The sequence below is a fragment of the Phaenicophaeus curvirostris genome, chromosome 25, assembly GCF_032191515.1.
Source record: "Phaenicophaeus curvirostris isolate KB17595 chromosome 25, BPBGC_Pcur_1.0, whole genome shotgun sequence".
Lineage (NCBI taxonomy): Eukaryota > Metazoa > Chordata > Aves > Cuculiformes > Cuculidae > Phaenicophaeus > Phaenicophaeus curvirostris.
The window spans coordinates 326,283-354,107 of NC_091416.1; the positions used below are offsets into that span (position 1 = coordinate 326,283).

The window sequence follows — 27,825 nt, forward strand, 5'->3', positions numbered from 1 at the left end:
TTTGGTTTTAGAACACAGCATTGCCCTTTCCTATGCCAGTGAGTGACTTCTGACTCATGAAAGACTATGGTCCTAATTAATAAAACCCCTGTCCATTAGAAAGGTCTGCAAAAGGCGTAGCCTTTCCCAACAGCTATTATCCCCCAAAATACTGTATACTGAATCATTTCTCATTAGCTGGAAGGACAGACAGGCAGTAAGAGAGACTGGATCTATGAGCTGGGGGTCCCAACTGCACTTCAGATGAGGAGAAAAAACGTTTCTCTTTTATTTTCTCCCATTTTGCACAGATAAAGCCTTTAGACACCGTATCTGCAAGACAGGTATTTCTGGCTGTCTCATAGCAGATCTGAAATGGATGCTGTTCCTGGTTTGGGCAGCAGTTCTATTTCCTCCTCACCTAAAAAAGAGCTGTAAACTGTAGACCTGATTTTTTTCCTCCACTACTTATGACAGTTCAAGAAGGGATTTTGTTACAGATCTCTAATGAGAAATTATTACAGGCTAAAAATCACATTTGCCAGCAACATCACCAGCGTATTCTCTGAAAGTTAAATTAAACACAGACCTTAGGCATGGTTAATTTACACCATGGACATGAATCTCAGAGCAATCTTACTGAAATTCAGGGTATAATCTATGTTGATATGACATGACATGACATGACATGACATGACATGACATGACATGATATGATATGATATGATATGATATGATATGAGTGGAGGACCAACCTTCTTCTCTTGAAGTTTATGGGATCTACCAGTGCTTGTTCAGCCTGGAGAAGAGAAGGCTCTGAGGAGATCTTAGAGCAGCTTCCAGTACCAAAAGGGGCTCCAGGAAAGCTGGGGAGGGGCTCTTGATCAGGGAGTGCAGGGATAGGATGAGGGGAATGGTTTTCAGCTGGAAGAGGGGAGATTGAGATGAGATCTTAGGAAGAAATGCTTTCTTGTGAGGATGGGGAGGCCCTGGCCCAAGTTGCCCAGAGCAGGGGTGGCTGCCCCATCCCTGGAGGGGTTCAAGGCCAGGTTGGATGGGGCTTGGAGCCCCTGATCCAGTGGGAGGTGTCCCTGCCCGTGGCAGGGGTGGGACTGGATGGGCTTTGAGGTCCTTTCCAACCCAAACCATTCTAGGATTCTATAGAGAGCCATTTTCTTCTGAGAATCCAACAAGTTGAACATTCCCCAGGAATACAGCTAGTGGAGACAGATTTATTTAAAATATCTTCTCAATTGCTTTTTTCTTGCAAGAAATATATTGGCCATCTAGCTGCAAAATATTTTGTCTTCAGGAATATTACAGGTGCGTCTCTTGGTTCAGTGGACATTTATGGGAAGGGCTAAACAAGGTACAGCTGAACTCTTACTTCAGCGAGAACATGCGCTGAAATAGTTGATGGGGGTTTTGTTCTGCCAGTTGTGTTAGTGGAGATCGCATGGCCTGTGGGAAAAACAGGACTAGCCCATTTTTACTTCAGGTCAGCTGTGCTCATTTGATACATGGTTAGATATTTCCAGGTCTGGATAGATGGACCTTGCGCAAACCCAACATCAAAATCAAAATAAAGATAATGGGGTCTTCTAAACCCAGTATTATCCATACATTATTCCTCCCAGTCCTCCTGAATACCGTAAGCCCTCAGGGGAACCCAGTTTAAGAATGCTTTATTCTAGGCGTTCATTTTAATTACAACCATAATTATTTTTGTGCATGAGCATGACCCAGTTAACAAACCCATCTTCGGCATCTCATGGTCTCTCTGACCCTGCCCATCTCTGCAAGGAGGTAACCTCAGCTCCTGGCAGCGATGAGTGAACTTATTTTTGAAACAAGCGGTCAAACTGGTTGCTACATCTTAATGAAAATGTGTTTCTTTTTTTTTTTTTTAAAAAAAAAAAACATTTCTATGTATATAAACAGCCCTTCCTCCCAAACCTGGTTAGACAAGAATGTTCCTGGGTGTGGACTGCCTTGTATAATTAACTGCACAGCTGTAGCTTCTGATCCCTGGTAACGTCTGCTCCTTTCTTTCTTCCTGCGTCTACCTAGCATAATCCAGGTGTTCTCCTCCTCCTTGCAGAAGCTCCAGGTGTGTCACTTGTGCAGAAACTTCTCTGCATTCCACCGTCATTCCTTGCTGAGACAACAACCAGGCAGACATACCCGCTTTGTAGGGGGTTGAGAGAGAGGAACTGGAGGAAAGACTGAGCAGTGAAGCCAATTTGCCCTGTTTAGACGATGGAAGCGGGGACTGCAGCAAGGACAAACGGTACCACTGGGAAGCCAGAGGATGTGAAGAGTCCATCTGCCCCCAAAAAAGAAGAAGAAGTGAAGAAGACCACAAACACTAGCGGAGGTGAGAAGGAACCTATGAAGGGCACTGGCAGTGCTTCTCTGGAGACGGGGCAAATCAAGAGCTCCCTCTTCTCTGGGAGTGACTGGAAGAGGCCCATCATTCAGTTTGTGGAGTCGTCCGATGAGAAGAGATCGACCTACTTCAGCATGGATTCAGCAGATTCAAAGAAGATGCAATATGCCAGTGGACAGATAGGAGACATGAGGAGACCACCCCTCTCCTTTGCAGAGAAAGGCGATCTTCGGAAGTCCCTCTTCTCCTTGGATTCCAAAAAGAGCTTCCTGCCTAGTGAAGGGGAAGGGAGGAAATCATTGTTCTCTGGGGGGCAGATGGGGGACCTGAAGAAAACTTCCCTTCCTCTGGTGGAGACAGGGGACCTGAGAAGACCCACCTTCAACAAGCCTGACAGAACAGCTGGGTCACGACCCAGGGTGAAGCTCGAGGATGTTCTGTGTGATTCCTGCATCGATAACAAGCAAAAGGCCGTGAAGTCCTGCTTGGTGTGCCAGGCTTCCTTCTGTGAGCTGCACCTTAAGCCCCATCTGGAGGGAGCAGCTTTCCGGGACCACCAGCTCCTGGACCCCATCAGGGACTTTGAAGCAAGAAAATGTCCTGTGCATGGGAAGACCATGGAGCTGTTCTGTCAGACAGACCAGATGTGCATCTGCTACCTCTGCATGTTCCAGGAGCACAAGAACCACAGCACAGTGACAGTGGAGATTGAGAAAGCGGGAAAAGAGGTAATGCTCTTTTTTATTGTACGTTCCCATCAGTCTTTTCAATGAAACTCAGTATTTCACCATAGCTTCCGCTCTGCAGCCTACAGTCTCTCCTAAAATCATGTCTGCAATGTCATTCTGGGATGCAGGGGTGGTGGGTGGGAAGCATTTAGTGGAGAACTGATGTTGCCTTTGTTCTGCTGCAATGGAATCGTCGTTCTAATGGCTGGTTCCAGCAGCATAGTGCTGGTCTTGTGTTGCAGACAGGGTTGGGGGTGTGGAGAACGTGGTTTCCAGCCCTGGTTGTACCACTGACTTTCAGCAGAAGCTGAATCCAAGCCCTGCATGCAAAATTTTTGAAAAACTGACTCAACTTCTGACAGTGTTTGTGCAGTGTTACCCAAAGCCAGAAGGGCGGAGCATCGCTTGAGTTCAGGACCTCCAGAATACAGGAGGTCACATCAGTGGTGTTCAAGTTAGCAGTGGCTGCTAGGTTACTATTGAAAATTGCTGTCTCAGCAGCTTAGAGCGAGATTATGGTTTCTTGTTTTTCTTTTCTGTTACGGATATAATAGTGTTGAGTCACACCTATGGGAAGACTATTTTGAAGCTTCAATGAAGGAAAAATCCCGGTGCAAACAGAAAACCTAATAATTTCCTCTGAAATGTTACTACAATAGGTTCAGAGGATGGACGTCTAAGGAGATGAAGCTGCTGTGTGAAACAGTGCTCCCTCTAATGAAAAGTCTTCTGCCTTTGTTTGCTTAAAGTCTCCTGCTGTTTGCTTTCTGGGTGGATGTATGATCATTCCTCTAGCTCTAGTCAAGATCAGGGTCTCACCACGTTCTGAGCTGTACATCCCCAAAGTAAGAGCATGTTCTGGCCTGGAGACCTTCTGATCTAAGCAGACAGGGCAGGTGAAATTACAGAAAGGAGAGTCACAAAATGGTAATGTAAAACAATTTGCCTAGAGCCACACCGGCAGAAACTGGAAGGGCACTAAGATTTGCTAAATCCCGGTCTAAAGCACAGTTCAACCCAGCACTCTGACGTCGTGAATGGCCAAATACTGTGCTGGAAGTTCTTGAGTCACTCTTAATTTGGAAGAACAGTTTAACTTTTTCTAAGGTGCAGGGAACATTTATCTCATAAGGCTGAAAGAGCATCTTATCTCTCTCTTCCTGTGCAAATGTTTGGTCTTTTCTTGCAATATCATCCCCAATTGCAGCCTTACTGAAACCAGACAAGGTTTCTTCCAAGTCTCAGACAGTCTTTCCCAAAGCAGTTCCTGCAGAGCTTTGCAGTTTGTTTCCTAAGTGCTTGTTCTTATGTTTTTGATGTCTACTGATGCCTAACTTTCACAAACCTGTGTCTGATGCCTGTCACTTTGTCCAATTCCCCTTAGCCACTTCTACTGAAAAGAGGTTAACAGTTGCTCACTGAGGAACCAAAGCTGGCCAGAGCCTTCTTCCTGTGTTTGGATGGACCTCAAACACCTTGCTTTTAAAGAGGCAACCATAGCTGGGCAGAGAAGAATTTACCTAAGATTTAAATAATGTTTGATTTCTTTCTCAGAGCCCTTGTGCTGCTTGTGTTAGCTCCACACTTTAGTTCCTGTGCTGTTTCTGCTGCTGCTAAGCCTAAAGGATTTAGGGTTTTATTAACATGAATCATACACATGTGCAAGTTTCTCCTGACAAGTTTTGATCTTGTTGTAACTTGAGTGAGCATTCACTCAGACAAAAACAATTAACAGGATAGCTGTTAATGCTTACAAATGCTTATTCCTAGCCCTGATTTATTCATCTTTGGTGGAGCCTTAGCACCAACCACAGAGAGGAATGAACATTTCCAAGTCCCTTGTGTGCACCACCTATTCTTCTCAAGTCTTGCAAATCAGCCGAGCTGGAACACGACCACAAATTAGAAGAGTGGCAAAGTGTGACTGTGGCTACTGGCCTTTGTGGAAAGAATAAGCAAAAAACCCACATCAGGTCAACCCCATCCCTGCCTCATTTTCACATTTTGGCATTTAAGCAGCTCCATGGTAGCTTCTCTGCCTCAAAATTTGTTAACTGTGCCACTGGACTGGTGACCAGAATACAGCTGTATCCAGACAGACCCTTTCTCACAGTGCTGGCTGCCAAGCAGCAAGGGTTATCTGCAAGGGTTTCCCAGTTCCTGGTGATAGGTTGACTCCAAACCTGGAGAGGATTCCAGCTGCACTGGCAGCAGGGGGATGCTGTGATGTGCTTCAGCCTGTCAACCTTGGTGCTCAGCAACCTGGTAGCACAAAACTATCATATAATAAGGTGTAATAGGCTTGTTTTAGGTACAACTATTCCTTTGTATTGCAGAATTAACACAGGTTCCAGTCTGTTTCATGGGTTTATCTTTGCTATTGGCCTTTAGGGAAGAGAGGTGCTGTGTTTCAGTGCTGGGAAAGCAAAGGAGACCTTAAGATCCTTCTGTGGAATTAAGTAACTCTACTTGCCTAAGAGAAGAGGAATGCAAACAAGCCAGTATGCAGATACCTACTGGTTAGAACATCTAGACAAGCAGCAGAAAGCTTGGTATGGCACTGTCTGAGGAAGGGAGGGAGAGCACAGCAGTATCTTGCACTTTTCAGGAGCCTGGGTTGAGAGTCCCTCATCCCCCTTTTTCTGGCATCCTGCTGAGCAGGCAAGGGTGAAAGGCACAGGGGGGCAAACAGAGACAACTCGGCAGAGAAGACAGACCCTTTCTGAGTTTCCACCCAGTGCTATTGTGTATTTTACCCAGCAAACCTTTAATACCTTCCCCAGATCCACTTTGCATTACTTTCCTGCTAAAGGCAAATTAACACCCCCAGCAGAATCAGTACAAGAAACAATAAAGAAGTCACCTGTGATGCTGGGTAATAACCACACGCTGGTGAAAAGTGAAAACTGTCAATAGCAGCTTGCACACTCCCATGAAACCCTCTGGGCAGCTTGATTTATCAGCAGAACCAGAGCCCCCCTTTCAGACAGCATCCTTCGTTTTGAAAGGGAATCCTTCATTTTGAAAGGGAATCCTTCATTCAAAACCTGTTTTACAGGGCTGTTCTCAAAATGAGACAACTTCACATGCACTTGCCAATCACAGAGCTGTAAATAACCTGGTTTTACTATCCAGTACTCAGCATGTTGGGTCAGTTCTGGTGAAAAGCACTTTGATTTTTTTTTCTTTAATTCTTTACCTTTAAAGAAAAGTTCACATTGCAAAGTGGGTTTAAAGAGGCAGCAGAGAACTACTGTGCTGAAACAGGAGCTGGGTGTTCCTTGTTTCAACAAAGTGACTTTTAAAAGGGGAGACTTCACAGAGTCTGAACTGGGCTTTGAAGTCAACCATCCACAGAGATGGATTCAGAGGGATTTCCATCAGAGCTCTCTCTGTATTTCTATCCCTGTCTAAATACAGAGCAAACAAGACTGTATCAATACAGCATTGGAAGGATTTTTGTCCTTTCCCACCAATGCAAAGTTAGGGCATGATGTGGCTGTGAGATGTTATCTACGCCAGCTGTGGTTGCTCTGTGGACACGGCTTAAAATAGATGGTCTTTCCACAGAGATGGGTCTGGTTCCCTGCAGGACTTCCCTAGCCGGAAGGCTGTGGAAGCTGATATGCTGCAAACAGTGATTTCAAGTAGGTTTGCCTGTTTGTCTGTATTCATAGAACCATAGAATCATAGAGTGAGGGTAGAACCCAAGGAAAATCCACCAGTCTGCAGGTAAGGATTTCTCTTCAAACTGTGCAGAGTAGAGCCTTTCCTGGCCTCAGCTCACACAGTGACAGGTAGTATTTTTGCAAAGATGTTGGCAGAACCTCCAGAGACTGTAGCTCACTTACACCCACCTCTGCTTAACATAAGCTTAGATAGAAAAATGTAATGGCACAACCAGCAGAAATAATGTCTCAAAAAATTTGCTGATTCCTCAGCCATCTCCCTTCCAATAGGAAATAATGAAGTCATAGAATCATAGAATCACCAGGTTGGAAAAGACCTACCGGCTCATCAAGTCCAACCATTCCAATCAAACGCTAAACCATAACCCTCAGCACCTCATGGGATGGTTCGGGTTGGAAGGAACCTTAAAGCCCGTCCAGTTCCACCCCCTGCCACCTCCCACTGGATCAGGGGCTCCAAGCCCCATCCAGCCTGGCCTTGAACCCCTCCAGGAATGGGGCAGCCACCCCTGCTCTGGGCAGCCTGGGCCAGGGCCTCCCCACCCTCAGAGGAAAACATTTCTTCCTAAAATGTCACCTCAATGAAAACCACTCTCCCTTGTCCTATCCCTGCGTTCCCTGATCAAGAGCCTCTCCCCAGATTTCCTGGAGCCCCTTTCCCTACTGGAAGCTGCTCTAAGATCTCCCCAGAGCCTCCTCTTCTCCAGGCTGAACAACCCCAACTTTCTCAGCCTGACTGGGGCAACTGGTTTAAACAGTTCTGCTCTAGCTTCATTATTACATTTGGTTGTTGCTGTCAGGTAATTAGCACAGCTCTTCCAGGCTAGTGGCACAGGGGTGTTCCTCAATTCAGGGCCTGGGTTCCCAGACCATTAAGACATGATGATGCTTGTAATGCTGCCTTGCAAAAATGAGTTGCCTCATGACACAAGACTCATAATCTCACATTGCTAGGTCCCTCACAGCACAGTTGTTTAGGTGTACACTCCGAACTTTCACTTTGGCCTCTCGACTGTCCTAAGTAACTTAGACTCTGATAGGGGATCCTCTCTTAGCTCAAAGACTCTTGATGCCAGCATTTCTCAACTTGCTGTGGTCAAACTGAATGGTCTAAACTCGTATTTCTTAGATCTTATCCACTCTTTCTGTTATTTCTGCACTACAGGGAGTCCCCCCAATATATCATCTTTCACTAGGACCTTCTGAACCCCAAGTCTCACCCAATGAATTTTATCTGGGTGATCCATCACATAAGAGGATCAGGACTATTGACCCTGGAAGTGTTAAGAAAGATAGAAGTTTCTTCATAGGGAATAAAGCTAAGAAGTTTGCTGTCCCCAGTACATGTAACCACCCTACTGTAAATATAACACAGGATATATGCGGACAGCTAAAACAATCTTCCAGCCAGCCCCAGGCTGACCAGGACCTTAAAAATATCATGAAGTTACCTCTGCTGACCCCCTTACCTTATGGTCCATGTCCATCCCTATCAAATCTGCCTCTTTGTGCCCACGTCACCAGTTCCTGTACTATTCCATGGTCTCCTTGGACCTCTTTTCTATGGTAAGTTTAGCTTTATTGTTTGCACTATCGTGCAATAAAATACCTCCCTCCAGCTGCCTTGCCTTTGTGCTGTCTGTACTGATGTTTCTTCTGCCTCAGTATAGGCATTTTAAACCCAGCCAAACCTGGATGACTGGGCTATTTGCATTCCGGCTATTGGAACTATCTCTTCAATTTCCATTTGCAAATCATAATTCTCACTCTAAATGGTAGTGTGGGTCTGCTCTTAAATAGTTGTTACATTCCATCCCAGAGGCACCCAAACTAGCTTTCTGGGTGAAGGGATATTATATCTACAACAAGCTGTTAAGTCAGCTATTACTTTTGAGTTTGCAAAATTTCTTTGAGACCCATCTTTATTAAAAAGTACTATAAAATATAATGTTATCATGACCTTCTAAGTGATCACCTGATTTTTTTTTTCCTGTTACCTCTCTTTTCAAACCCGTTGGGAGTTTCTTCAGGGCTACAAAAGGTCTTCTTTTCTCAAAAAACCCCTCCAGTCCCTCTCTGTATGATTTCACTCATGGTCTTGTCATAAGAATGTCCTGATGTTTAAGGATGAGAAGGGAAACAACTTCCCATGGCTCAGCAGATGTGCTTTTTACTTTGCTAACAATTAATGCCATCTAGATGTAGCTCCGTGGCTCAAGGAAACAACTTGCATCATAGCGTAATTTCTCACATTGGTTACTGCTCTATGATGGATATCTGGATCTAAAACGCTTTTACCTCATTGCATTTCCCTGCTGTGCAAAGATGATTGCACACCTTTGTGCCTTGATGCAGAGGACTTCTCACAATGTACATGAGAACGGAAAAAAAGCATGCATTCCTTCATGCCACTGTCTTGAAAATGGGAAAATTATAGGATCAAGCTCGTGCCTTTTCTCTCTTGATCGGTAGCAGAGTGAATTTTCTCATCTTGATACCCACATGGTTCCCTTGATGGTCCTGTACTGCTAAATGCTCCCATGTCTGCTCTGAACCTCTGCACAGTACGAGCTCATGACTGCACTCAGTTGGCTCTCAGGGTGTATGGATAATATTTAGAGGGTCAGTGCTTTCCTAACTCTCAACAAACAAGGACAATAAGAATGAAAATTTGAGGATGCAGCTCTTCTGGCATTGAGATACCTTTGAGTATATTTGCCTTTTTTGTTCCCTTTTCTTCAGTTTTATAAGGCAATAAAACAACTATCAAATTCTTTCCCCTCTATAAATAGAGATTTTCTAAATTGGAACAGCTAGAGTCAATGGCTCTCAGAGGCAGCTGTGCTTGATTCAAGCTCAAGAGGATGTTCAGACACTACGTTGACTGGCACCAAGACAAGAGCCCTGATGGGCTGATTTCCTTGGTCTGTACTGGTTGACAGTTTGTTGCCTGCTCTTCATCATCTGATGCTATTTTCTACTCCTTGAATAGAGAATTGAAAGCATTTAAGCTCCCACCTTGAGGGCAACTGTGATCACAAGAGAAGACCTGGGTTTTCCTGTTGTATTATGTTCTTGGATGGGTGGCAAAGCGGTGGGAACTACATCATGTGTTTTAATAGCAGGGAGACCTCACTCTATTAGTTGCTGTGTGAGTGGATTTACCCATCCCTCGTCTCCCTTAGCCTTAACTCTTGGCCTAAATGTCAGTGATTTGGGGTAACAGAGCCATTTGTTAAAGGATCCCACATGAACAGCAGGGTTATAGAACTTTTCTAACACGACGCAGCTCGGTTGTGGAATATAGGGAATTTCTGCCAACTCTGTAGTTCCTAAACAGCTCTGAGGGTAAGCGTCCCACAGCCAGATTGCCTGTAGTTACAGTTATGACCAACCTGTACACGCATGAAACACAGAAAGGGCTTGAAATACGTAAACAAAGCCTTTGTCATGATCTGTTGGGAAGAATGTGGTGAATATGAACGACCGAGGGAAGGGTTGCCCAGAGTTAGTAATGCAAGGCATTACTAAACAGCTGGGTCATGGTCTGCTCCAGCATGCACACCAACCAGCCTGAGACACCACGCACCGTGCCTGGTCCTCCACAGGCTCCAGTCCGTGAACTGCCTTGCTCCCAACTGTCTGGTCTGAGCTTCCTTGGGAAGCTAGTGCAAAACAAAATGCAAATGAATCCCAGTGAAGTTGCTGATCTAAGCCAAGCACGGTTGACTACACCTCCTCCTTTTGTGTGTTTTTATTTATTTATTTTTTTTCCCAAGCATTCCCCAGCTTCATCATAACATGAAAGCTCTCAATTCAGAGCAAATTAATCCACAATCCTGTCTAAACAGAATTCCTGCCGGAGGCATCATCCTCTTGTTGCAACACTCGTCAAACGTCATTCCGTAATTACATGAAAACTGTTATTGCTGCAGAGGCACACCCTGGGATGGGCCCTTCGCTGCATACACAGCTGAATTTTGAAACAGGCCTCTTCCCCCTCCAGCTAATGACTCTAATGTGATTAAAAGCAGCACGGTGACAGTAACCTAGGAGGTGGGTGCCTCTGCTGCTGTCTTTGCTGAGGGAACTGAATCTCTTGACCCAGCCAGAAGCTCTGGGATCTTGTCCAGTGTCAGCACATGATCTCCATTTCAAGCAGTGCCAAGAACCTGTACCTCCCAGCTATTATTGTTCAGGGACAAATGCATAAGTGGAGGCACAGCACCTCTTTGAAGTAGGCCACCCTCAACCCCACTTCATGAGACTCTTCCCTCTTCCCACAGGCTGAGCTTTCATTGCAGAAAGAGCAACTGCAGCTGAAGATTATTGAGGTGGAAGACGAAATAGATAAGTGGCAGAAGGAGAGGGACCGTATCAAGGTGAGTATGGGATATTCTTTTAAGGGCGCTTCTATGCTTCTCTTGTACTTAGAACTTTCTTTTCTGCTCCCTCACACCGTGTTCCTTTCCTTAATTTCTCTGACGTACCCAGCTCTTACATCCTTTACCCAGTCTCTATCTTATCGCTCTCCCAAACGCTCTCATGCCAAATCTTGGAAACAACAACTCCTACTGAAGTCATCTTGCAAAATACCCTGCAGGAGATCAAGAAAAGGCAGCGCAGCCTTGTTACAAAATGATCCAAGGCACCTCCCTGCTTTGGGTCCCCTCTAGTTATTCATTCAGCAGTAACCAGGCTGATTCTGAAACACAGGTGTGCTGCCTTTTCTCCTGCAAGACCACACACAAAAATGTACTCCAGATAGACTTTGGATTGCCCAGAACAGGAACAGATGAAGTTACATCAACAAATATCTTGTTTATAATGGAACAGCTTATTTCCATACTGATATAGGGCTCCTTTATAATTCTTTCACCATGCTAAGGGTTAGAATATAGTAATGGTGGTGGGTTTTTTTTTTCTTTTATACCCTAACCAAACAGAGCAGTGAAAACACTATTTGGGAGACACTGCAGAAAATTTGCATAATATTAATAGACAAAGCTATTCTTTTCCCCTTGATGTGGTACACACACATTGGCTTGCCAGTTCTACCTTTCATATGCTTTATTATGATTATTACCACTATTATTACTATTATTATTGGAAATCTGACCTAGAAATTTTAACTCTAAATGTAGTTACAGCCCTCCTGAGGAATATTTCAGAGGGACGTAGAGGTCAGGTTTGTAAAAACTGCTTCAGCACCTTTCATCTTTTGAAATGGTGGGAATTCGGTCCTCAAATTCTTGAGGAGCCAGAACTATGATTTAGAAGGTTAAGCAGTGTTTTTTAAATACCACCTAAGAGTGTAGTTCATGAACTGAAATAAAAGATGTGCTCTTATAATCATGAAGGCAGTATGCCTTGTAGATCACACACACAATTATTGCAAGAACAGATCTTATTTCTCTTGGCACAACTTTTCTGGTGCTGAGTTACATACCAAAGTCTCCAGAGTCACAGACTAGATGCTGAAAATCCCCAGACATATCCCTCTGTATTCCTCTGCTAGCAAGTGACTCCTGGAGAAGTTTAATATTTCATTTTCCCTGTGTCTTTCCTGCTGCGCCCTCTCTCTGCCCCTTCCCTCCACAGAACTACACCACCAATGAGAAAGCCACAGTGGACCAGCATTTCAAAGAGCTGATCCGTGACCTGGAAAGGCAGAGGGATGAAGTGAAGGCTGCCCTGGACCAGAGGGAAAAGATTGCATCAGAGAACGTGAAAGAAATTGTGGATGAGCTGGAAGAGAGGGCAAAGCTTCTGCGGGAGGACAAGGAGAGCAGAGAGCAGATACACCAGATCAGTGACTCCGTGCTCTTCCTGCAGGTAACTGAGATCTCATTTCCCTTTTCTTTTTTTCCCCATGAGGTCAGGATTTGTCCAAAAGACAAACCCCAGGTCAGCGTAAGATGTGTTAATCTCCCGTTCAGTGCATATGTATGGCAAGAACCAACTCAGACATTTGAAGCTCTCTCTGCTCTGGTAGGTGAAGAATGAACTTAGGTATGCCAACACCTGACTTTTTGTAGAAAGCTACAGCTCAAAGGCAGAACATTTTGTCTGCTCCCTCCGTTTTCACTGTTCTCCTTTACACTTCATAATATTGGGAGCCTAACTTTAGACAGTTCCCTAGGATCTGGTCTCTCAGTAACACCTCCTCCCTTGTTTTTGACAGGAGTTTGGGGCTTTGATGCGGAATTACGTCCCCCCTCCATCTCTCCCAACATACAGCGTGCTTCTTGAAGGGGAGAGCATGAGCCCATCCATGGGACTCCTCAGAGATGACCTCTTGAACGTCTGCATGAGGCACGTGGAGAAGATCTGCAAGGCCGACCTTGGCCGCAACTTCATAGAGAGGAACCACATGGAGAATGGTAGAGTATCCAAGATCTGATCCTTCCTTCCCTCCCTCCCTCCCTGGGCAAAGCCTAACTCAGAGCCAGATGAGATGAAGTGTGATGAGTGTGCTCTCAAAGAGGAGAAAGTAGGCAAGGACCTAAGGAAAGCAAGAGAAACACTACCTGTAGCTGAAACTCATTCTGGAATATCAGAGCTATCCTACCAGAGCTATGTGGGGATGGAGCCAGTTGAACTGCCAGGGATTTAAAGTGTTTTGTGAGAGTGGGCCCAGAGATCCAAACTAGCCCCACTTCCCTGAGTGCTGTTTCATGTTATGGCTTTGCAGTGTTTGATCAGTTCAGCTACATCCCATGTGGGACTTCAGAGCAACATTTGGGGGTCAACAACAGTGACCCTTCCCTCCTGCAAGAGGCCAGCGGGGTCACTCTGCTTTGTGCCAGCCTCCAACAAGCCCCTGAAAGCTCAGCACAACAGTTTCTATGTGGAAGACTGCACACATATGCTAAAGCAACTCAGTGGTGTAGGAGGTGAATTGAGAAAGCGGTGGCAGAAACGTGATTGTAGCCACCCCAGTACAGCACTTTGGAAATCTTATCATTAGCCCATTTGTACAGCTCAGTTAGCACATTTGCTCTGCTGGTACAACATAACATTTTACAACAGCCTGTTTCAGCCACTGCTTGCCTGGCTGGAACATGAAATACCCTGCAAGCACCTGTCACTGAAAACCTAATAACAGATTTTCCAAGTAAAAGGGTCTCCACTTTCATGTTCAGGTCAAGCTATGACTTGAACCTGCATAACTCTCTCTGATTAAGCTTCTCTGCATGTTCCACTGGGGAAAGCTTTCTTTCCTGCCTCCTCTGAGGCAGGGTGTTGAAGGGACATGCACTGCCAAATGGTCCCAGTGATTCTGTGATGTTTAAGGATGGGTGACGTTTCATATGTTAATGGAGAGGTCATGGTCCATACCACAGCACTGTAAGGAATCTTCTACATTTTAGAACACTGTGTCTCCTAGTTAGTTCCACGGAAAGGACTTGCTTTCCATCAAGCTATAGAATAGAACTCAATAGAATGGAACTCCAAAACAGAGGGATGTTCACTTCCCAGCTGTGCCACAAACAGCCTTTGTAACCTTGGGCAAGTTACTTAATTGCATGAAATGCCAGAACAAAGGTCAAGAAGCTGGGTAGGTAACACGAGGATAAATTGCACCCTGCTGTTCAGGAGGACGGGTGACTTGAAAAGATGCAGGAATGATCTCAAGTCCAGTTTGCACAACACAACACAACACAACACTGTTGTGAATCTGCAAGATCCTGTTATTTCACACCACTTCTGAAAATTGGATGAGCAGCATAAAAGCACTTTGCATTCCAGTTATCGTAAGTTAGGAAGTCATCTTCCATCTGCTGAGGTGTTTTTTGGCATTCCCAAAGCAAATACATTTACATTGCAGGGGGGTTGGAACTAGACGATCTTTAAGGTCACTTCCAACCTAAACTATTCTATGATTCTACTTGGCCATTTGTAGAACCCAAGGAAAGTACACGTGTTCAGTTCTAATAGCTCTGGATAAAGAGTGACTACTTCTTGATCACTTGATCCCTTTTAATTAAGGTCCTCTCAATGTTACTGATGTAAAAAGTCTTCAATGGTTCTTGAAGTCCATGGGATTCAAGTACTAAAACATTTCAGAGCAGGGTAACAATTAAATGCTGCCAGAAACCTGGGCACTCTCAGAAACTTTACCCAGGATTTAATGTACACAGCTTGGAGTCCGCCTAATGAGTAGAACAGGGGTATCCACTCAGTTGGGAAATGTTATTTAAGGTGAGTCTCAGAAACTTCAGAGCCCTCTGTTTTTCAAACCACAGTTACACTTGAAAGAGGACAGCACTCTGCATCTAGTGACTGAAAGGAAATAACTCCACAATTACTTAATGGATTTAATTAACTCAGACTCCCCCTGAGTCATTGCAACAAATTCATTTGCAACCGGCTTGATCTTCTAGTGTAAAAAAAACTTCCCAGGAAGAAATATTCTATTAATGGAACGAAACCTGCTTAATAGCAGACTCTAAAGGGAATCCACTCTCTTTTAGTTGTCATAACAGCTACCTACTTAGTAGTGTGGCAAAGAGGCAAATAATCAGAGAGCATCTAGGGAGTTTAAATAACACAGAAATAAATTGGAGAAATAACAAAAGTTTGTTCAGTGACTTAAGAATCAAAGAATGGAACTATTTAATTATGGGAACTAAATTTACCCCCTTGCAGAGAACAACAGGTTTATATAACACTTAAAGCCTTCAAAGAAAGTATTTTCCTGATCAACTGCACTGAGAGAGCATCATTTCCTGTGGACCAGTGTTAGAAAACCAAGACCAGGCTGCATAATACCTAGCAAAAGGGTACCTTTCATCCACTTTGCACAAAGCCTGAAGCAAATGCTCTTGTCCAAGCACCCAGGAAGCCAAAGCTGTTTGCACCTCAGGTTTAGCATCTTTAAAAACTGAAGAAACCAACACATTGAGCCCTCTCAATGCTGACTCCCTTGAGCTTTGAAACACCTGCAGTTCAAGATTGGCTGGTTGAAAGCCAGCTCTGTGCACAGGTCAAACACACAAAAGAAGCCAAACCCAAACCACTGCTTTTTGAAGTGGGGTATGTTTTCAGCCACACAGCAGTATTTTGGTAGGAAAATGCCTCAATCCTCAAGTTTCCCTATGATTTTCAGGAGATAGTGTATCTACTGAATGGCTAAAAGCTTTGGCTGTGCTACACCTTTGAGGGACCTTTGTCTTTTACCCCAGGCAGAACCTCTGGGCAGCCTCAGCACTGCTTTACCTCCCACCCAGACAGTCCTGCAGAGGAATTACAAAAACAGGGGAACTTGTTCTGAAAGGGCAGAACCTTCTCTCCTGCAGCACTTGGGGAAGCAATTCCAGTCTGCTATCCTGCTCCCCTTCCTTCCATCCCTTTCAAAGCCACTAAACTGCCTCCTGGAGCTCATGCCCTGCTCTACTTCTCCAGGTGACCACCGGTACATGATGAACAACTATGAGTGGAACCAGCCCGACAACTTGAAGAGATTTTCCATGTTCCTGTCTCCCAAAGGTATGGCACCTTAGCGGTAGTCAGGTTTCTCTGAAGACAGCATAGGGAAGAAAATTCATTAATGATTTCTCCACATATTTGCTTTCCCTGTTTCCTGCTGTCCCCCAGACAAGATCGGTCCCTCTGCATTTGCTTATGCCAGATCTTTTGTCCAGTCTACAGAGCTTTGAGAAGTTTTTGCCTTTTCATTTCAAACAAGGTTTTCAGCTCTATGAAGGAGAGCTGGAGCAACTGCACTCTTTCAATAGTGTAGCTGAAGAATATAGGGGAGTTTTTACATGTGTTACTGGGTTGAAGTAAATGTTATTCTCTACCAGAAGCTTACTCCACTGTGCTATCAAGTGTGAAAGCTATACTAGGCTTGTTCTGCATTAGGAATTTACTTTCACCAGAGAACATACTTTTTTCCTACAGGGAAAAGATAGAAAAAACGAGGAATGTGTCCTGAAAAAAGGAGTGGGTTTTTTTTTTCTGAGCTCTGACACTGACAATAGGAGCCCTGGTGATTTGCTCAATAGTTACATGAAGACTACAGGATGAGTCTTTAAAGTGAATGACTGTTTTCAATACATTCATTTGTAAAATGACAGCTGCCTACTTCTAAATTAGTGTCAGGACTTCCATAACAAGAAACAGATAGTGCTGAAAGCCCAGGCAAAGCAATACCTGTAGAAACAAAAGAATGGAAAGAGCAGCATAAAATAAGTAACCAAATTCCCTCTGGTCCCTGGAGAGCACAGGCTCTGCTTGGATGTCCCAGCTGTTTACAGCTGCTGTTCTGCAAAGCCAGATGGTGGGTAGGGTGAAGAGATACACCACCAATTAGCAGCAGCGCTGCTCTGAAAGCGTATATGAAGTGCGATGTTGTTAGGGTTTCATGAGGACAACCCAGCTCCCAACACTGAGCCCTTTGTCTGGATTTCCACTTTGTCCTTCCCCTCTGTTACCAGCCCATGCCTGGCAGCTCACTGGCAACCCTGCCTGGCACCGTGGGAGTGAGGATGCCATTTGGAACAGATACCAGGGGCAGAGACAACATTCCTAGCTTGGTGTCTACAAACCATCAGCAGGATGGTTTCCTACAGGGCCCCCAAGTTAGGGACCCGCCTTCTCATCTGAGGATGCAAAGGGGTGTTTTACCAGTGGTGGGTTCTTTTTTGCATGGAGCCCACCTCCAAACACCACCCAGATCATTAAAGCTGCTGTTCTGTCCCAGGTGCTTCAGGGCTTTGCATGTGTCAGGAAAACACATGTTCTACTAAGTGGAGCTGCTGATGCTGGGGAGAGGCCACAGTCTCAGCCCTGCATCCAAAACTGGTTTCAACCTTAAGGGATGGTTGAATGTCAGTTCTAAAATTGCCTGGCCTGAACCCATTTCTACCCAAAACGTGGGGCTTCGGGTTCTGGTGGAAATGCCTCGACATGCTTTTGAGGAGTTGGGAGTGTGTGCGCGTGTGATGGGAAGGACACGGCAGACAATGTCATTCTGCCATCACTGCTCCTGTGTGTGTGGGATAGGACTGAACCCTGATGTGAGAAGCCCTTTGTGTCAGAACCATAGCATGGCATAGCCTGGATGCTCATTGCTCTGGACTGCGGTGCTGGGACTTCCCTCTGCTCCTCTCTGGAGGATCAGTTCATGAGACATGGGAGCAGCGGCTCCCTGGCTCCCAGCTGGGATCCAGCATCCCTACCTCCTGAAGGATATGCCACGTGACAGGAAGAATTGGATCGACAGGTACTGCTCTTACTTAGTGCTGTTCATTGGAGCCGGAGGGGACACTTGCTGGCTGCACTCAGCTACAGAGCAGTGTGAGGGCTGTACAGTGGGTTGCGGTTCAGTGCCCCCCTGCTTCCTGCAATGGACTTTTGAGTATGGAATTACTGGGAGAGTGTTTGTTCTGTCCACACAGCTATGTTTTCATGAGAGCACAGACATGTTGTCTTCCAAAACTACTTATTCTCTATTTTCTACCAACAAAGTTACTTTTGGCCAAAAAAAACCCCTACACCGATGATTGCACGCGGTCTCTGCTGAAATGAGAACTGAACAGCGCTGGATTCTCCACCAGGGCAAGGGCTCAAGCACAATCTCTTATGGGAACAGTTTGAGAGAAAGGAACCAGCTGCTCAAACTACACTGATGGGGACTTGGGGAACAGAATGAATCAGTAGGCAAAACAGGAGACATGACCCATTTAGATTGCCTGATGGCTAGCAAAGGATTAGCCGAAGGATAATGCAGTATGCCCATAACGATTTAACTCTCTAGAGTGTTCTGTGCTTTATCAGTCATGTAGAAATCCAACACTGCTTCTGATCGCATCTTTCCAAAAGAATTCCATAAAATGGGAGGAAATCAAGAGGACCCCCCTTTGCATTGCATAATACGCACAGACTCCTGAATATCTCATGATACTTTTGTAACACACCCTTTTTCTTGCTAGGTTGGATTACTGCAAAGTCTGCCTGAGGCCACAATGGCAAGTCTGTGTGCTGCACTGAGGAATGCTACCCAAGCAATGCTCTGTGTTAATTCCAGAAGCCAATACTAAGAAATTCCTTAGATTTGAGTTGAACCCAGGTTTTCAAGCCCTGCTTAAATTCAAGGAGCCTTCCACTGCTCTTGTCATTAAAGTATCTCAGAGCATCTCCCTGCAGGGATGAGACAATTAGGCAAAAGGGAGATGTAAAAGGTTTCAAATACTGCCTAAAAGGTAGAGGTAGAGTCTGCTCAACATCCCTTTCTGTCCTGTTCCATTGAGCTTTCTTTTCCTGATGTTGAAAACAGTTTGGCCTAAGCCAGGAGGGGATTGGAAAGCTCATCTTGTGCCTTTGAAGTCCTTGATTTAAGAGTAGGAGGGAGTCAGGTACCCAAGAAGAAGAGAGAACTGCTTAAGTAGAAACACTGCTGAAACAGAAAAGCGGTCCACAGGATGGCAGCATAACAGCTCTAAGTATTCATCTCTTTTTCCCTCTTCTGGGAGTCCAGTGTCTCACTAGAGGGGTACAGCAGCACTAGTCAGCATCACAGCATGATGTCCTGGTGAAACCCTGGAGCACATACTTGTCACAGTGGCTGAGACAATGTGTGGTTCAGCAAGAAATGTCCCTCTACTTGTGCCTCTTGAGCTCTCAATCCAAGCCTCTGCCTGCAGGGCTCTTTGTAAAATAGTCATGTTGAGTAGACAAACCTGAGTTGGCAATTTAATGCAGCTAAAGACAGCTCTGTGGCAGTGAGAGCGCTTTGTTCTCTAAATGAGAAGTCTATTCGCCATTCCCTAGAATGCAGAGAAAAAAGACTAGGCTTTCCTCTACTCCCTGGACCCAGATTTCAGGTTTGGGGCTGCTTCCAAATTTGTGTGGACTGCTTCACAGAGCAATGCCAGGCAGAGGCTTTTGAGCCAGCTCATCAGGAGCCGACTGCTGAACTGGATGCTCTTGTTTTACAGCCAGTTTCAACCCACGATCATGGGAGTTTTCCTCCTTCCAAGCAACTGAGGAAACACTTGGTACGGGTAATTCCGACTTCAGTTTGAAAGGATCTAACCCCCCGTGCCACAGCTTTCTAGCTGACTAACCAGCCTTCTCTGCTTCCCCTCTCAGCTGTCCTGTCACCTGTCAATCACTGTCGCACAGAATCATCTCTTGGCTGGGTTATCAGCGCTGTCTGCATACACCCAGACCCAGGGTCTCACTGCTTTATGCACTATGTATGTAGGAGGGAAAGGCATCCCTGGTTATCATTGTTCACGCACTGAAGGAACTAGATGGACAACATAGGTGCTAATTTGTAAAGATGCTGAGATACCTAACCAGTTGCAACCAATGGGAGTGCCATCATTCAAGGCAACCTGTGGAGGTTGTGGCAGAACCAAGTGAACTCCAAACATCCTCAGTTAGTCTCAGAAATGCAAGGTTGCTCTCTTCCATTGCACATGAACCTTTTACTTAGCTCCTAAGTTCTCAAAGGCAGAGCCTGCCCAGTGCTAAGTCTGTCCAGCACAATGGGAAGGGGGTGCTTTGAGCCAGTGTACTGAGAACCAGCAGCAGTGAGTCATGCCTTCCTTTTCTTCCCAGATCCTCACCTTCTTTTCTCTTGAGTCTTGGTCTCACTTGCCTGTATTTTCTTACTTGGCTTTGTTCGTGCTCAGAGGGTCCTGCCCTTCCTTGCGATTCAGAGGCAGCCTACAAGTGTCCACTCTACCTGGGGGAGGTCTTGTGACTCACAGCCACACCTAAGTCATTCCTGCTTTTCATGCCACAGGCAGGGCTGTCTCCCTCTCATCATCTCAGATTCACTTTGGCAGCCAGGACCTGACCCTAAGGAGGCCAGGACGGGAAGCCTCGCTTTAATTTCAATGAGCTTTGAGTAAAGCCTCAGCTGCTTGGAGGCAAGGGAGCTTTGGCAGTTATGTAGTTTCACCTCATTGCTCCAGATTCTGGAGATGCTGTTTACCTGTGAGGAAGCTGCTGCTCTTCAGACACACCTGCACCCTGGGTCTCCCAAGAGAACGGCTTTTCTTCCCTTCCCGCATGTAGCACTGGGATCTCTTCACACTTGCACACTGTGTACACTGGGATCCCACAACTGACTGCTCTCATCTGCCTTTTCTTACTTAAAGAAAAGGAGCAATGCTATCAGTTCCCATCCCCGCTCCAAGCTGGTTGAAGGTAGTTTTATAGGTTGTGTTTTGAAATGCTTAGGCTTCCCCACTGCAGCATGCAACACTCTGGAATAACACCACCTCTTCTGTCTTCCAGTAGGCAATGGTACTAAGCTGCCTTTTCAGTTCTCCTCGGTGGGACAGAATCCGCCTGGTGACTTCAGCAAACAGTCTGACGGGAGCCTCTTCACTAAGACCGGTACTAGGCATTTAGTTTTTTCCCCCTTCCTTCTGCTCTTTTTTCAGGTGGTAAGACCTTTAATCCTGTTCTTGCTCCCCCAGAGAAGCCCTGGAGCAGTCCTACAACTGGCCCATATCTCCTGCCCTGAATGTCAATCTCTGATACACGCACATATTTACATGAGCAACTTACTCCGCTGAACCAGGGCAACAGGAGTTTATTGAAGTGTTGAAAAGTATTAAAAAGTTATACCTAGTGAACAGTTCAAGGGTTTTAAATTTTATTTGTAATGGGTAGAGGTGAGAATTTCACATGATTTTAGAGGTGTAGGAACCAGTGAGAGAAAGATACTAGGAATCATGGAATGGTCTGGGTTGGAAGGGACCTTTAAAGGTATCTGGTCCAACTCTCCTGCCGTAGGCAGGGACATCTTCAACTTGATCAGGTTGCTCAGACATCCATCCAACCTGACCTGGAATGTTTCCAAGTATGGGGCTTCTATCATGTCCCTGGGTGGCTGCAACTTGTGGTAGTGTTTCACCAACCTCACTGTATTTTTTCCTTGTATCTACTCTGAATCGATGTTGTTTTAGTTTAAAACCATTTGCCCTTGTCCTGTTGCAATAGGACCTCCTAAAAGGTTTGTCCCCATCATTCTTATAAACCCTCTGTAAATATTGGGTGGCTGCTCTAAGGTCTCCTCAGAACCTTCTCTTCTGCAGTCTGACCAACCCCAGCTCTCTCAGCCTGTCCTCACAGGAGAAGTGTTCTAGCCCTCTAATAATTTTTGTGGCCTCCTATGGACCTGCAACAACAGGTCCTTGATCTTCCTGTGCTGAGGACTCCAGAACAGAACACAGGGCTCCAGGTGGGGTCTCACTAGAGCACAGCACAGGGGTAGAATCACCTCGCTTTGCTGGCCACACTGCTTTTAATGCAGCCCACGATATGGTTGGCTTTCTGGACTGCAAGCACACATATTGCCGGCTTATGTTGAGCTTTTCATCCACCAGCACCCCCAAGTCCTCCTCAGAAGGGCTGCTCTCAATCCCTTCAACCCCCAAGCCTGTGTTGATACTGGGAGTTGCCCCTGCCCAGGGGCAGGAGCTTGCACTTGGCCTTGTTGAACTCATGAGGTTCACATGGGGCCACTTCTCTGGATGGCAAACTATGGAAACTATGTTCGTGGCCATTTACCTCTTTAGCTTCATCGGTATTTTAAAACAGCTATCGTCCTGAAAGAATAATAGCCACTGTAAAACAACCCTAAAAAAAATATGCTGTAGCTGCCTGTCCTCCTTCATCAGAATCCCCCATTCACTGTCTCATAAACCTCTTTTCACTACCCACTAGTTCAAGGGCACTAGAGGTGGAATCCAAGAGCATCAGCACCTGCCAAGCAGAGTCAGGTCTAATTAATTTGCGAATGGGAGATGGTGAGGAAAGGCCATTGCCTGATAGCACTGAAACCGGTTGTGATTCAGCAGGGCTGGTATTATTTTTAAATCAGAACTGAGCTGATGTGGTAGAAGAGGGTTAGGACTTATCACATTGCCAGAAGTACTGTCATTAATTTCTGACATGAAACCCAGGTCTCGGCTCTTTGCACTAATTAAATAGCCCATAGTGTTCTTTGCAAGAGTCAGAATGCTTAGTTCGGGACTTGGCCTAAATTTAATTGGACTGATTGCATTCCACCTCTCTGCATTCCTCAGACATTTTAATTAGACCTTCTTTACTCCCTTTTCCTAACTGATTGGGTGGTGGAATAGGCATCTGTCTGACAGCTGTTGTGTCCCACCCCAGAAACGGCTGCATTTGAATGTTAAGCAATGCAATACTAATGATGTGGCACTTCCAGTCCTGCTACTCATCTTGACGCTCGCAAGGGGAGACGGGGATGGTGGCAGGGATGGATCTATAACAGGCTGTTTTATGTTGTCACAGCTTATCCTTCAATAGTGAGACATCAGTCTACAAAGGTGACGCCACAGACATGGAAATCCTCTAAGCAGTCTGTATTGGTAAGAAATATACCCTTGGTGTGAAAGCACATGCACAGCTTCAGCAAGAGAATTATCTGTTATAGGGACACCCGAGACTTTAGAGACTAGGGCTTGGGTCCTTTGCAGATGGGAAACGAAAAGCTTCAAGTCAACAGCTTCTATTATTTTCCATTCACACCACGCTACATAAAGATCTTGCATGATCTGAATGAAGATCATCAAGTTTTTTGCCCCCATGTCTGCAGATGAAATCTGGTTTTTGAATTCTGATTATACATTCGTGAGAGATTATTTACTGTTCCCTGGAAATAAGACTTGTAGGAAGGAGAGGTAAAGAATTGAGAGCATTCTCACACCAAAGGAAGAAAATAGAGGAAACACAAACCAGTTAGGAAGTGGCTGCCTAAGGACTGCAGCTGACGTCTCTACTACATTTTCAAGGCTCCACCAGGAGATGAATGCCAGTGAAAGGGACGTTCCTTGTCAGACTGTATTACTTTCAGAAAATCCAGCCTGGAGTTGCTGAATGTGCTACAGCAAAATGTTATCTCCTAGGAACAGCAAAGTTTTGCAGTATCTTCTGTCTTGTGTTGATTCCTGCCTTTCTAAAAGATCACCTTCTTCCTCATGTGTGTGCTCAGATGGAAACTTCCCAGTGATTTTAGATACCCAGCTAATCATAGAATGGTTTGGGTTGGAAGATCATTCTATTCCAACCCCCTGGTCATGAGCTGAAAACTGTTCCCCCTCATCCTATCACTGAATTGGAAGTATTATACTAGAGAAGTCTGTTCAGGAACGTGAGGTCTCCGTTGGCACTGGTGGATGCAAGCATGGTCATCTTAGCTATAAGCACCCCACTGCGTGACAGTCAGTGTGCTCTGCTCCATCAACACAACCCGTGCTTTCCTTAATCCTCATAGAGAAAGCGTGGGTAACTTCTCCACAGGAAGTCACCAGCCTCTTTCTTGTCTACCCTTCTCTCTCATGCATACACTTGTAGCAGCTATTTTATTTTTATACCCTATATTCACCAGATAGCCTTGAACCTAACAATTGAATTGACAAATACAAGCTTTCAAAATTCCCAAAATAGAAATACATTCTCTGGACTGCAGGAGCTCTGCAGGAGCTTTTATGGTCTATTGGGCCAATAATCTAGCTTTTAAAATAGTCTTAAATATGTATTTAAGTAATACACATTCTAAAAGCTCGGTAAATATGAATTTTCACAAAGGACTGTACTGTTTAAGGAGGAATGTCTTTGTAACCCACAGGGAGTTCTTTAAAATGAAGCCCCCCCCCCCCACCTCTTAATTATATTGGAAATTAAAGACATAAAATGAAAAGAATTTCAACAAAAGGGAACATTGAGCAGGAGGTATTGGGAGTCAGCATGGAGCAGCAAGATGGGCTGGGTCTGCTCTGCCCGTGCTTTCAGCCTCCCACCATGCCTGATATTAACTGCAAGCTGCTGCAAGGTCTCTCCCACCTTCTGCAAATGAGATCTGGGCAAGGGATCAAACCCAAGACAGAGCAGACACTACAAAACCGCAGTTGTTACCCATGGCCTTGGTCACTGGTGTGAGCACCTTCTCATCCAGCCTAAGGATTTTGCCTTGAACGGTGCAACCAGCTATCGCAGTAGCAAGATGTGGTTTGTGACCATCCCAAGGTTGCACAATGCAGCTTTGCCACATGTTGCTTATTTGCAATGCTGCAGATAGGAATGAAATGCCAGGGGTAGGACCTGGTGAGACGAGGTGCAAGTAGGGACTGTGGCAAGCAGAACTGGAGAGACAGAAAAGGGCGATTCCTTTAAGCTCTGCCTGTCTCTCCACTTAACGCTCTGTTTACACAAACAGTACTGGGCCCTGCAACACTGAGAGGTGCAAAGAAAAAATACTCTATTGTGTGAGAAAGTCCAGGCGCAAGAGTTTTGGTTCACCATCCTGAGAGCGTAAATAAAACACCATGCGACTCAGTTGATGGCTCCCATAACCATGCATGGCTTTAAGTGTGAGCACTCCCATGAGTTCTCAGGTTAGCGTGCACTTAAGACACTGACAGAAGCACAAAAATAAAGGTGACATTCCTCTTCTCCTAGAAACCTCTCATGAAACTGTGAGTCATAGTCTGAGGTTTTATATGATGCACAGACTCAGCTGGCTCAGGAAAGAAGCCCATGCAAAGCATGAGTATAAATCAAAAAGCAACACTGTTTGCATTTGAATACTCCAGCACCTCCAGGAGTGAAATGAGGCAGTGTTGCTCTACGACAGGAAAGACTGAAGGTGTTAAGATAGGAGTATGTTCAGATACGTATGGTTGGGCTGCCTAGGAGGGTGAAGTGTAGGTGGTGAGAAAAAGAAGGTAGGTCAAACTCACGTGCCCCAAATTCTCCATTGCAGTCACATTATCGCCCCTTTTACGTCAACAAAGGCAATGGAGCCACTTCCAACGAGGCACCTTGATTCCTGAAGATTTAGGGAAGAGCTGGCAGCACTTGGAGTGAAGACTCAGCTGCGGATTTTCATGGATGTACCTGCTACTATATTAACCTTACTGCTCTAATCTCTGCCAGGGAGAGGGAAGGTGCAGAAGGGAATAGCCTTTACTAGAGGAAACAAGGACTTCTTCCAAATCACCTAATCACCTTGAAAGCTCTGCAGGCCTTAACAACATAACCCCATCCTCTGCTGTCTTTATTCCCTCTCTGACAATGCCCTTCCCTTTGCTTTTGCAGAGCGAGCTGCTCTGCTTCTCCTGGGAAGCACGCGTGCTTGGGTAGCGCAATCCCCTGCTCTGCTGTACCAGTTGCCTCATTGTCCTGAGTGTGTTTATATGACTATAGCTGTTAAATCCTGGTGAAGGTCCCAAGCTGGGGGCCCCAAATGTCCTCCTGGAATGGAGATGCCCCAGCTACTAGGAGCAGCGCCAGGCTAAAGCTCTCCCCACGCCTCTCTACCCCATGATCCGGCCCTGTCTCAGATGGGGACCGACAGCTCTGCCACCTCCCTGAGGTCCCTGCAGGCTCCCTCCAGCCCATGATCATGATGGCCCATGTCCTCAGGGCCCTTTGTCTGAGCTCAGCTCTGCTCCTGCTGCCTTCCAAAAAGCTAGCCAACAGGACCCATTCAGAGCTGCTACAGCCCAAGGCCAGGAGGGCAGAGAGGCTTTCTATCCTATTAAAGTACCCCTTCAGCCACCTTTTCAAATTAAGAAATAAAGAGAAAATCCATCCTACGAATATAAGATTGATTAGATGCCATAGGTGTTGGGTGCTGTTTTTTGTTTTGTTGTGTTTTTCTTAATTCCCCTAAACCAAAATTGATTATATATTGCAGTTCAGGTGTTTGGTTTTTTTCCGCAATGGGCAATGAAAATCAGTACCATAGCTTTTTGCTCAGGATAACGTTCTTTATTTGTCCCCTGGATAGGTGAATCACATCAGCACCCTATTTACAAACCAGCCAGAGCTGGTTAATCTTTCTGTGATCTCACTGAGATTATTTGCCTTCCCCTTGGATAAAGCTGAGATGTTAGGTCCATGCTATGGACAAACGTTCCCAGGCCAGTCAATGGGAGGAGATGCCCCATTGCAGGATCAATGCCCTCAAACGGTGATAAGCAGCTGCAGAACAGAGAACCAAGACCTGACAGCTACTTTCCATGGTTTGCTCTGTTCAAGCAGGTTTTGGAACAGCTCCCCCCACCTTTCCTATCCCCAAATGCTTGCAACACCTTGCTGAGAGAGGTCACACCCCTTGCTCCCTGAAAATTACTTTCTTGCTAATCCCCTGCAAAGATTCTCACTGCTTGTTAATTCAACACCTCAGACAAAACTTCTGAGGTTGACAGTTGGCTGCTCCAGAATACCTGAAATGGCAATTATTTTATAATATTTTTTTTGTTTCCTTAATAACCAGAGGGGAGGGGGATGGCATGATAGGGAAGGATGTGAAGAAAGGGAAACTGGGATAGAGTTGCTAAGAAATATACTGAGAGGTTTGAGTATATGTGTGAAGAAGAAAATACCCCCCCCTTCCTCAGATCTCACTGGCTTTGTCTTGCCCTTGAGCAGGTGTCAGGTTTCCAGTAATCACTTGGGTCCCTTGTGTTACATTGAAAGCTTCCACCACCTCCTTTCTGTTCTCCAAAATGTGGGCACGATGCCTCTTCCTCCTCCAAGACTCAGATATTAAAATCCCCCCCCTTCTTTCCTGCCCTGCTGCGATGCCAGTTGGGATGCGCAGCCCCTCACTCAGCACTTGAACTGCCGGAGGAAGCAAATGTCTCTTGCCCACCAGCTCTGCTCTGCCCCACACCTCTGCATCCCCATGGCCTCTTTCATCTCCTGGCTTCAAGGGCCTCCCTCAGACCTTGACTTTTCACACTGGCGACAGCAATGGAGCTGCTCCCCATTTGCGTTAACCTGGCCTCCCCTTCCAGCCCCACCAGTCTCCTCGTAGCCCTTTGTAAAAGCGGAGGAGAACCTCACTGTCCTGGGGAACCAGCAGCGCGGCTTCAAAGTGTATTGTGCATGAACTGTTTTTATCATGTTTGTCTTGATCAGCAAAGCAAGAAGAATTCCACCTGCTCAGACAGGACACGGCTACGCTGATGTAAATGAGGCCCTTCACGTGTGCAACATACTGCAGAAATAAAGGAGAAAGCTCCATGTCTGATCAAAA

The 27,825-nt window shown here is 45.6% G+C and overlaps 1 protein-coding gene across 9 annotated transcripts; it reads left to right on the forward strand.

Annotated features, from left to right (window-relative positions):
* Positions 1-1,937: 1,937 nt before the first annotated feature.
* TRIM29 (tripartite motif containing 29) lies at positions 1,938-27,825 on the forward strand. Of its 9 annotated transcripts, none has more exons than XM_069876312.1 (9): positions 1,939-3,096; positions 11,072-11,167; positions 12,387-12,620; positions 12,970-13,168; positions 16,194-16,277; positions 19,730-19,789; positions 21,045-21,143; positions 23,073-23,149; positions 25,543-27,825. In XM_069876312.1, exons 1-9 carry the CDS (start codon positions 2,239-2,241, stop codon positions 25,603-25,605), a joined length of 1,770 nt encoding a protein of 589 aa, XP_069732413.1. In that variant the 5' UTR covers positions 1,939-2,238; the 3' UTR covers positions 25,606-27,825. The 9 variants fall into 9 exon arrangements, with proteins under 9 accessions (XP_069732417.1, XP_069732416.1, XP_069732420.1 ...); XM_069876310.1 differs by having other exon boundaries at positions 1,940-3,096; positions 21,042-21,143; XM_069876316.1 differs by lacking the exons at positions 23,073-23,149; positions 25,543-27,825 and adding an exon at positions 21,227-21,781 and having other exon boundaries at positions 1,938-3,096.